Here is a 12,196-nt window from a genome sequence, read left to right as displayed (position 1 = left end):
TGTATGTATGTGCTGATCTGCGTTATGTATGTCGCATAACTCAAGAATGGTATGTCTTAGAAAGTTGAAATTTGGTACGTAGACTCCTAGTAGGGTCTTGTTGTGCACCTCCCTTTTTGGCTGCATTCTAATGTTTCTAAAGTGGTCTTTTGCCCCTTTTTTGGGGGAAATCATTGTTAATTTCAATGTAAACTCAAGTGGTGTTATAATTTGGCTGACACTTGGTGATATATCGGCAGTCCTTTGGTCGCCAAGTTTTGTCACCAACTTGGCGATACATTTGACGATTTTTAAAAAAAATCTGATTTCAATTTGGCCACTGTTGGTGATATTTAGAGAGTAAACTATTGAATCACATTAAAATTGCCAGTAATGGGGAAATGACATGAAATTGGGGTAAAAGGAAGTCATGTGATGCACACATCAGCTCGTTTGGACAATGGTTTGATTAAATGTATTAAAACCTTTTGTGTACTATAATGTATGGTTTTAAGAATATTCTATAGATTTTTAATCACAAAATATCCACAGACAAGCCGGTGACAGAGGTTTCCCAGAGCTTCTTTGGAGAAAGATTTGCCGTGTTCACTGTATCTCAGCTGACATTTATCTGAAATCAAATTCCATTTGAATTTAGTTAAAGTATTAATTTAACTAAATTCATAAATTCATAAAATAAGCCCCTTTACGTTCTGGGATCTTTTTTTGTTTGACTTTAAAGTTTTTGGCGGACACTTGAAGTTAAAAGTGATATTTTTCACGAAAAATTCAACTATTTTGTTAATAAAAACCCATTAAAAAAAACTTTGAACTTAACTTAGGGGGCGGAAGGTTATATAAAGAATGTGTGTTCGAAATTTGAAATGAATCGGTCAACTGGTTTTAAAATGGGAGTGAGCACATACTTTGAAAAAGTGGGTTTGAGAAAAACGCGTTTAAAGTGTTAGAAGCTAAAAAGTATCAATTCCGGCTCCATAGAGTACCTATTTAGCAGCTTCGATCTCTTAAGCCTCTTCTATTTTCATTACTTATTTATATTATATTTAACTAACCCCAAGCAAGCAGCACTGACATTCTGAGCGTCCGCAGCTGTCAAAACTGCTTTTCTTCGGCAGCTGTCGGAGCTAGTTTGAAGGAGCGGACACTGAATACGTAAAACCTGTCAAGTTGACCACCCTTGTAAGTTGACCACCTGTCTAAGTTGACCTCTATTTTCAGGCACAGAATTAGATCTATATCATGTAATTCAACCTCTATAAGTTGACCACCTGTTTAAGTTGACTACTTAAGTGGTGCACCGCAAGTGGTCAACTTATACAGGTTTCACTGTACTTGATAATTGTGAGGATTTTGCTTGAAACGACTTGAAATTTTAGGAACATATTTTTGAAATATGCAACTACGAGACAAAAAAAAAAAAAAAAAATCACTTTTTTGAAACTGCAAAACCCTACCCCCTTAAAAAATCTACTATGTAAATTCATTTGATAACTCTTCCTAAATCTTTGAAATCGATTATTTTCCACACAAAATTAATTTTTAATGAAAATTAACCGCACATCAATTACGCAGGCGAAAAATTTTTCAAAAATTTTTTTTTACGCACCTTCTTCTACCTTTGGTGTTGTCTTTGATGACGAACTTGATCTTGAGCTTGATGTTATTGAGCTGGATGCTACCGAGTTTGGCCTTCTGTGACTTGGGCATTTGAATAATGTAGAAAATTTATTTCTCATATTACTGTTTCCCATAATTGATAATCAACTTTTATCTCACTTTATCTTCATCGTAAGTGAGACAACTTCCAGAATATTCTAGAAAAATTGAGGGCATTACCAGGGTATGACGTCACACATAGGTGTCATGAAATTCTGTTTATTTTTATGTAAATGTTATTTTTTGCACAATATTTTTACATTAGTATGCCTGGGAAATTTCAAACGCGCACTTTTACAATAGCTTGGTAACAACTTTTAAAGTATAATTTATCATATTATTCCTTTTGATGGCATATCATATTAGCTCCTACCTTTTGTGTTTCCGAAATCATGGATTAATTTTATAGTTTCAAATTCAGTTTTGTTAACGGGAAAACATAATTTGGTAACAGTAAACTTTTTTCAAAGTCTCAAGGAGCCAAGTTATAGTGCGGCACTGGTAAGTTGAGATATGACCTTGACAATGTTTACTTCTCTCTAAGGTAATAGGGAAGGCTTTGAGCCGAGTTAGGTTGCTTTCGTAGTTGTTTTACAACAGTATTCCAACTCAAATTCCTGCCAATAACGTGTTCCTTTTTCACCAAACGTGCTAAAAAAGGTAAACATTGTCAAGGTCATAATTCAACTTACCAGAGCCTGACCATAACAGCAGTTGACAGACAATTAAAATTTTGAGTTTCCGATATTTAACATTTTAATGATGCCGTAACCAATACAATTTTTAAATTAAACTTACAAAAGTCAACTATTTCAGAAGAAAACTTGCATTATGAATCAGTGAAATCTTTTTAATAGACACAAATATGTTATTTAGCAGTAAGTTACTACCCCTAAGCCAGGGCTAGTGAACTGCATGCAGTCTGAAATGCAACATTTTAAGGAAATTCAAGTTCTTCAAAATATAAAATGGCAATATATAGGAGATAAAATGCTTCGTGAGTTCCATCTTAGTCGTTTTGGACGCATACCTTCTTTTTGGATTTAATAGCTATTACGAAAGCTTGAATCATAGAACGTTTCAAATCATTTTTCTTTTGTACATACTCAAATTTACTTTACTGATCTGAACTGTCACAAATTTTAATATCTAGCCAAAAGAGATGAATCTAAAGATATGAACTCTTTAAATTACTGTTTTAGTTTTGGGAAATATTGAAAAAAAAAAAAATCTGATTCAACAAATTCTTAATTTTTACGTTGACTACTTTCTGAATATAAGTTCTTGCAATTACATTTATTAAATTGATTTTCGTTGAATTTTTTTCTCTCGATTTTTCTCTTTTTTTTTTTTTTTTTGACTTCGATAATTGTGAAAAATTTACTTTTTAAAGCAATAAAATACAAAAACTGATAGAAAATGCCAATAGATGATAAAGTCAGATGAATTTTGCACTTTTTGGCGCTTACCGTAAAAAAGTGCTGTTTGCTTAACTTTTGAGAGAAGAAAAAAAATGTATACATATAAAAACATTATTTTTTTTACCAAGGCTTATAAAAACGTTTCGAATGTGGGGCAAAGTGAAATAGTTAAAACAACTTAGAAACTTGTATTGAAACATTTTATATTTTTGGCAGCGAATTTGTACTTTAAAAAAAAAAGGTAGGAAATGTTCATTTTCTATGGAGCAAGAAAAAACAAACATTTTTTAAATAAAACATTCTGCATTTGATTCTTAAAAATATATTTGATCAAATGAATAAGTAAATGAAATAATCAATGAATAAATACAAATTTAAAAAAAAAAATTTAAATTATTTGGAGTCTGAGGGACAATAAATGAGTGAATAAAATAGTGAATGAATGAGAAAATAAGTAAATGAGTGAATGAATCAGTGAATTATCAAATGAAAGAGTAAAAATGAATTAATAAACGAATATGTCTGTTTAATAAACGATTGAACAAGTAAATGAAATCAGCTATTTCATTTTGTCCCATACACGTTGCACTACAACCACTCGACTAACCGTGTACAAAAAAAAAAAAAAAAAAAAAAAAAAAAAAAACGCTTAATATAAATAAATGCTGCATCGAATATGAGTACGTCTCAATTAGTATTTAAAATGTTATTTACAAGAGCTTTGTTTTATAGTGACAAAATTCATTTCTTACTAAATAAATGAATATGTAAGTAGTTTGAAAAAATATTGAATTAGTAAACGAAGCGAACAATTTCATTTTGCTCTGTATGCACTTAACTAAGCGTGAAAACATTTAAAGTAGAAATATGTTTAATGTTAAATAAATAAATACGGCACCGAATATTAGTATAGGCCTCAATTCATACTTAAAATGTTAATACTAAGAATTTCATCATTTTATAATAACAAAAATAATTTTTGACTTACAACAAAATATTTCACTATGGGTATTAATTTTTTAAAATTGCTTGTATTATATGCTTTTATCTTTTGATCTTTAAAGGTAATTTTTTACTAATTGGAGTGGACTACATGTGTTACTACATGTTGCTACATGTTAAAATATTATCAGATAGGTTGTGCAAAAAAAACAGAAAATATTTAATTCCATTTTGCACCACTATTTAGCTTTGCCCCGAATTCCACTACATTTTACATGTTCGATATTTATCAAAAAAAAAAAAAAATACTTAATTCGTTGAGTAAAATTGATCTGTAACAGCAGTAATTTATGTCAATCTTTCCAATAATTTATTATTTTGCTTTATTATATAGCAGTAATGTAATAATTAAAATGCAAAAAGATGCATTTCGTTTGAAAATAACAATAAAAAATGATATTAAAGTAACTATAATAAACGGCACAAGACCCTCAACTTTTCATTTTTCGAGTTGTATTGTCAAAACAAATCAGAAAAAATCACCAAAATTGATTTTTTTACAATGCAATAATGTATGCTTGCAACGAAAATGTGCTAACTTTGTGATAATCAACCAGTGATCGCGTGTTTTATTTACATGAATTTTGAAATATTGAATTAAATACAATAAACACTAACAGTCAACAAATATAGAAATTTTAATGTAATCTGCTTTGGTTAAAAATGATACATTCTTATCACTCTAAATATACGTTTTATAAATTTAGGTAATATGCTAAATTCAGTAACTTAAATTACTTATTATTCAGTAACTAACATTTTAAGCTGATGAAGAACTGATAAAAAACTTTTTATTCAAAAAAAAAAAAAAAAAAAAGTTAAATTCGCAATTAAAATCTAGTCTTTTGGAAAATGTATGAAAAAAAATGTTTCAGGTCTTAAATTTGAGTATGTATATTATACATATAAGCTGAGTTTAATAAGCAGATGAAAAGTGATTAATTAAAATTTAGAGCACAAGATTCATTTTCAGAAAAAATACATTTTAAGATAACAAAGTAATATGCCGTAACGCTCATTTCAAAAATCGAAATAAAAATCCGAAAGCTTATAATACATTTTAAAGATTTATTTAAAAAAGTTTTTTGTCTTTTGGGAAAATTATGAAGCAACAAATATATTTAAATATTTGTCATAATATCATCCACCAGAAAACTGAAGAGAATGATAAAATGTAAAAATGCTGATGTTTTTCTTACTTTACACATCATGTATAACTTACTTTACAAATCATGCATCAATACTATTAATTAGAAGAACAAGAAGTTATAGAGAATAAACATGCAGACAAATGAATGCTTTTTAAATAAATTATGAACTAAACAATAAGTTAAATGTCAAAACATTTCTAAATGTAGACTTTGAGTTGAAGTAATATAAATCTGCCAATCTGTGTTTATGGCAAAAAAAAATTCATGTAGCTAAAAAGAACAGAATATCCTACTTCATACTTACTCTACAGGTTCGAAGAAAGATTTTCAAAAATTTCAGGAATTTTGTTAAGACCACATCAATTAATAACTTCCTTGTAAGGTCTGTCGAAAAGCAACAATAGATGCGAAAAGTCCGGGAAAGATGAAGTTCATAGCGCACGCGCAAATTATCAATTAATCAATAGCAGTAACTTTGGGTAGTTATTTAGATTTAATTAATCTTCCGAGGCAGTTGTTCGCTATTTCAGTGAAATAATGCTCTTGATCTCTAAAGATTTTCTGAGGAGGTCGATTTAAAAGTCGTAATAAATTAGCATTCGAAGTATTTTTTTTTTCCTAAAAGGTATTTTGAAGTAGTGTGAGATATTTTTTTTAGTAATGCGCGCTTGCACGTACACATACACACACACACACACACACACACACACATATATATATATATATATATATATATTTATGCATATAAAACATATATAGTTTGTTAATAAATAACGAACTAAAAATTAATTCAAAAACGAAAAAATCAGCCCAAAACAAAATATCCAGAATCTCCCTCCCCCCCCCCGAAAAAAACATTGTAATTATCTCGCACCTGGGATTCTAAAATCAAATCAATGTTAAAACATTGAATAAACTTGAAATATATTTTCCATACAGTTATTCTATTCATTATTTACCATTTATTAATTCCTTTTAAGTTATTAATGATTTTAGTTAATAATAGTTATTGTAATTAGCTGAAATTTTTATAATCTATGTGTTGAAAGCTCTTCTTATTACATTGAAAAAAGTGAGCTTAGCTGAAAGAATACACGTGTATATATATATATATATATATTATATATATATATATACATATAGTATATATAGTATACATATATATATATATACATATAGTACAAGTATACGAAATATATTCTCCATACAGCCATTCCGTTCATTCTTTGCGATTAATTATTTCATTTAAAGTTATTAATTATTTTAACTAACAATAGGTATTATAATTAACTGAAAATTTTATAATTTATGTGCTGAAAACCGCTTTTCATTAGATTAAAAAAGTTTAGCTGAACGAATACACGTATAGTTTGTGTTTGGTGATGAATTGGTTTTTCTTGACTAACATAAGTTTTAGCACAGGGCATTTAATGTCATCATCAAACATCAAGCCTTAATTATATAACATTGTGTTTAAATTTACTGCGCACCTGAGAGATATTAATTTAACTTTTTTGATATTAAAAGGGTAGGCGCTTGACCTGAGCTAGAAACTAATTATTAATAACTTCGCAATCATTTTAAAATAAGATAAATAGCCGAGACCAACAGCAAATAAAACTTTTAATTATTTGCAGAAAAGCATAAAAAATATTAACCTTTAAACCTGTTCCGTTAGAAGAGAAACGTACTCTGTGACCTGAATTCAAATGAGGGGAAGAAGACAGAAAGAAAATAAAGGGAAAGGAAAAATAATAATAAAAAATGACGAAAAATAATTCTAAAACTCATAGGTGTGGCACGGGGACATGATGAGATGTCTACAACTTGAAATTGAGGCTACCCACTGAACCTAGGGCAATGGAACGCCATTTGCATTACGAAATGTGCTGTGACGATGCAAAAAAAAATCTTGTTGACTGAAAGTTTTTTGCCCTCTTAAATTCCATTTTCTTTGAAAAGGCGATCTGACGCAAGAATTGAAAACATTAATTTATCATTTTATGACCTTGAAACTGGGGTTAGAATTCTTTTGAACGAAAAAAAAATGACGAAGTTTTGTTTAAGACAGTTGAAGTTCGCTAATTTGTTCTTTCTTTTAGGCGTCAGAAACTTTTGTATACAAGAGAGAGATGATTTATTTATTTATTTATCAACACGGTTTTAATTACATGCTGCAATTTTTCTCCAAGATAAATATTTTGAGGAAAAAATGTATATATATATATATATATATATATATATATATATATATAGATAAAATATTATTTCATACTGGGAAATTCCACGGGTAACTGACTAACATTTTAGATCCAAAACCACAAGCATTTTGCCATATTCCAAGCAAAATATACATTAAAAAAATAATTCCTTTGGAGTTTTGTCCTTTTTAAGCTGAATTTGATGTGGTAATTAAATTTTAAAAAGTTTTTAGGTTGATTTTAAAAAAATAGTTAAAAACATGGTAACTGATTGACATCTATGTCAGCCAGTTACCATGTTTTTACTTTGAAAATGTTAGTTACATGTGGAATTGCCCTACTTTAAAAGTAAAGAAGTACGTAAGACTCTAATGAACTGTTTCGCAATCGTTTTAAATATGTGAGCGACAAATATAAGTAGCTAAACATGAAAAAAAAAAAAAAAAAAAACCCTTAAGCGTAGACACTAGAAAACCAAGCAACGAAACATGACGTTTCATACAAATAAAAATAAACATTACATGAAAATATGTTTCCACTAAAATTAAATCAAATTGGTTTTTAAACTGCTTGTAGTTTTTGTTTTAATAATGCGTTTTGCTAGCATCATACAAAATTTTTGCAGCGTAAAAAGAAAAATAAATAACACTACTCACCGCCGTCCACTTGTAAGTGCTTAAATACTTTTGCTGCATCTTGAAACTTAAATCAGATGCTTCAAAATGTGTTGTTTTGTTGAGGGATCATATGATGCAGTGAGAAGAAAAGGGGGAGTGCAAAATTTAAAATTTCGAGATAACCTGTGCAAATGGTTGGAGAACTTCTCCTCTGCGTTGATGCAAGGGCTAGTACTAGTAGTTGATTGCGTGCTATACAGAAAAGTAAATAAAAGATTTCTTATAGCCTGAATTTCAAATGCATTTTTCTCGAAACTTAAAGAAGTCCACTTACATTCGCTTCTCACTGCCACATATGAAGCAGTGAGAAGCAAAAGGATGCAAGTGGCAAAATTAAAAATTTGGAGATAACCTGTGCAAATGGTAGGTGAACCCCTTCTCTCTTTTGGGGCAAGATATAGTACTAGTAGCCGTGGTAGGTTACGGTATACAGCATGATTTAGAAAAAAAAAATTCAGTGAAAGCCTACCTAGGATCTGATCTTTAAACGCGTTTTACTCGAAACTTCAAAATGTCCATTTGCATCCCTTTTGCTTCTCACTGCCTCACATGTCTTGTTTTGAAAGGAGCAGTCTCGTTTTAATGAAGCCTATCCCATTGTCCTCAAGGATGCTGAAATGTTCCATTTTCTGAAAGAGAGTTTGACTTATATGAGAGAGTCAGCTTAATGTACCAAGCAAAACGAGCTGATGTGTACAACACATGACTTCCTTTTACTCCAATTTAATGTGATTATGTGTTTCAATAGTTTACTTCTTTACTAATAATAAAGCTGAAAGTCTCTCTGTCCGGAGGATGTCTGGATGTCTGGATGTCTGTAGGATGTCTGTGACGCGCATAGCGCCTAGACCGTTCGGCCGATTTTCATGAAATTTGGCACAAAGTTAGTTTGTAGCATGGGGGTGTGCACCTCGAAGCGATTTTTCGAAAATTCGATTTTGTTCTTTTTCTATTCCAATTTTAAGCCCATTTTTCACAGAAATTTAATAAAATGGGAAAGAATCTTTATCTTTATCTTCTTTATCTTTACTAATAATAAAGCGCACAAATTTAGTTTGTAGCATGGGGGTGTGCACCTCAAAGCGATATTTCGAAAATTCGATGCGGTTCTTTTTCTATTCCAATTTTAAGAAAAAAACTATGATAAATTACGAAATTATCATAACGTGGAACCGTAACATGGGCACAAGCCAATTGGCAAGATACGAAATTATCATAACGTGGAACCGTAACCTGGGTACAAGCCAATTGGCGAGAAAATTCACCATACATTTGTAAATATACAGGCGAACCGAAAGACCTTTTAATTTTTTCTATTACGGGCAAAGCCGTGCGGGTTCCACTAGTTCTAAATATAACCAACAGTGGTCAAATTAAAACAGATTTAAAAAAAAAATCTCCAAATTTGTCGCCAAATTGGCGACAAAACTTGGCGACCTAAAGACTAGCGATATATCGCCTAGTGTCCGACAAATTATAGCATCACTTGGGTTTACATCAAAATTAACAATGTTTTACCCTCAAAAGAGGCAAAAGATCCCTTTAGGAACATCCGAATGCAACCAAAACGGGAGGTACACAACTAGACCCCACTAGGAGTCTACGTACCAAATTTCAACTTTCTAGGACATGCCGTTCTAGGCGACATACATACGCACATACATACATACGTACATACAGACGTCACGAGAAAATTCGTTGTAATTAACTCGGGAATCGTCATTACGGATATTTCGCGTGTCTATACGTTCTTAGGCACTTATCCACGTCTGGTAGAGTCGAAAAAAAAAAAAAAAATCAATATTCATTCGGGGGTGAGTAAAATGGAAATTAAGGTCGATTTTTGAGTGAAAATGTTTTCGCGAATACAATACTTCTTTTTTTTTTTGTAAAAGGAAGTAAAAATATTAATGAAAATTGCGTAAAAACAATATCAACTAAAAATTAATTACTAAAAAATAAGTAAAGAGCTGAATATTGGCAATAATTTGAATCACACAAATGTTTGCATTATTATTATTATTGAATATAATTACAATTGCTTGACATCAATGCATCCAAAGAAAGAGTATTTTTTCTCATTGTGGACCGGAGAAAAAATAAAAAAATGATTTTAAAAAAAATGAAATTAAAAAAAAAAAAAAAAAACAAAGGCGAGTAAAGCTTAAAAAATTGTTAATAATCTAGCTAGTTGCATTTCATTCAATTTGCAACAAATTTCCCCCAGTCATTGCATAAACCAACAAGAAGTGTACTTGGAGTTTTTCTTTCAGAAAAATAACGATAATTTCACTTTTTCTTGTCGTATGTATGAATAAATTTACTAGTTGTTAATAAACGTAAGTTTTATTTTTTCCTTCTAGTTTTAAGTAAAAAAAATGGGAGGGGGGGGGGGGGTCAAGTTTTACAAACAAATTAATAAAACCGTCATAAAAACCTTGTTTGTGCAGCTTTTGAGAATAGCATTTACAGTAGTATAAACCAACAACTTTGAAACTAATTTTACAGGTTTAGCAATCGTAGAGCTTTCATTTGTTTCAAAAAAAAAAAAGTTCATTGCATTTTAAAAACTTTAATTTGCTTTTAGCACATGCAGATACAGTGATTTTTACTTAAGAACTAAACTATGTAAAAAAATAATGTGTCGCTTAAATAAGATGTTCGTAAGTTTGATAAATACTATCCAGGTGTTATTTGTAACTTTTTAAAATTTTTATGCATTGAAAACTAATAGGAATAATATTTTCGGCTTGTTTTTTCCTTTATTTTTTTCATGATATTTTTACATAATCTTTTTATGCAAAAAAAAAAAAAAAAGTTTTGTTGTTGTAAAGTATTTACAAAGGAAAAGTTCATTGAAAATCTTTAAAGAAAAACCTAATCAAGAAAATCTTATAAAAGGGTAAACGTAATATTAATAACTAATTATTACATGAAGTTAAATTTGAACCAATCTCTTAGATAACTCATTTACAGTTCACATTCATTGTGAAATAATATTTTCAGAATTTTTTCTGCAGATATTTTGTTAACGTTTACGCGCGTAAAAGATACATAACTTGATAACTTGTTCTTTGAATTGATCAATACATTTTTCCATTTGATACTTAATTGTGTTTTTTATATGAGTATCGAACAATTATGATTTTAACAACGTTTCCACTGAAACTTTCTCATGCAGGGACTTGCGCTTTTAAAGCTCTTGCGTAATCTGCATCAATTTGAACTTCATTTGTACACAATACAAAAAGAAATAAAGAAAGCACAATGGGGAACATCAATTAAAAAGCCCATGAGTGATGGATCTATTTTGATATGAATGAAACTACTTGTAATTAGATATCACGTTTATCACATTAGCTTTTTACAATGTAGATAAATATATATAACCTGTAAGTGAAACTGTTTTTGCTTCCATGTGTTTTCCTTATTTACACCCATGTATCTAAGGAGAACTCCAACTCAATCACTTTTGCTTCCTAACTTCCTGCTTCTGTTTCGTAATCTTTCTCAGAAAGGGAAACTAGAGGTTCCTATTCTTCCTCTAACATGGACAAGACAGAAGAATTGCACTTCCTGATACTACATTTTTACATTGATGAATTGTAGCCTTAATTTCTTTGGCGGATTTATTCAGGAGGAAATTATTTACATGTTTACATGCTGAGTATTTTTATTGGCAAGGTTTTACGATCAGTTAGACAGTAGTTCTCTAGTTCACTGAAACAAAAGAATGAGTTACAGAATTAACTCATTAAGTTTAAGAATTCGAACCGCTATTTATTTGTCTTTACTTTCAATTGACTTAACATGTTTAATATTATTGAACGTATCTGTTTTATTAATTCAAACGAATTTTTAATGTAAAACATAGACATCTTTACGTCAAGATTAATAATTTTAGTAAAACAATCGATTATTTCGTTTCAATTAAGTATCTGAACTAGAGGAAGGTGGAATTATTGGTTATCATTCTATTCAAAACACTGCGTTTGAACTAATAAGGATTAAAATAAAATTTTTTATGTGTGCGGAAAATTTATCAATATGAAAAGTTCCTCTTTGAGTAAAACTTTTGAGTACATTTC

At 29.9% G+C, this 12,196-nt stretch overlaps 1 protein-coding gene across 1 annotated transcript in view; it reads right to left on the bottom strand.

The window, feature by feature from the left end:
- LOC129226357 (serine/threonine-protein kinase 32B-like) overlaps positions 1-1,707 on the bottom strand; it is a 53,632-nt gene extending 51,925 nt beyond the window's left edge. Inside the window, exon 1 of the mRNA XM_054860960.1 lies at positions 1,617-1,707. Coding sequence (XP_054716935.1) covers positions 1,617-1,707 — 91 coding nt within the window. The remainder of the gene's footprint in view (positions 1-1,616) is intronic.
- Between the last annotated feature and the right edge of the window lie 10,489 nt (positions 1,708-12,196).

This window comes from Uloborus diversus, chromosome 7, assembly GCF_026930045.1.
Source record: "Uloborus diversus isolate 005 chromosome 7, Udiv.v.3.1, whole genome shotgun sequence".
Lineage (NCBI taxonomy): Eukaryota > Metazoa > Arthropoda > Arachnida > Araneae > Uloboridae > Uloborus > Uloborus diversus.
The sequence above is the reverse complement of the archived record's forward strand: the minus strand, read 5'-3'. Positions and strand labels throughout refer to the sequence as shown.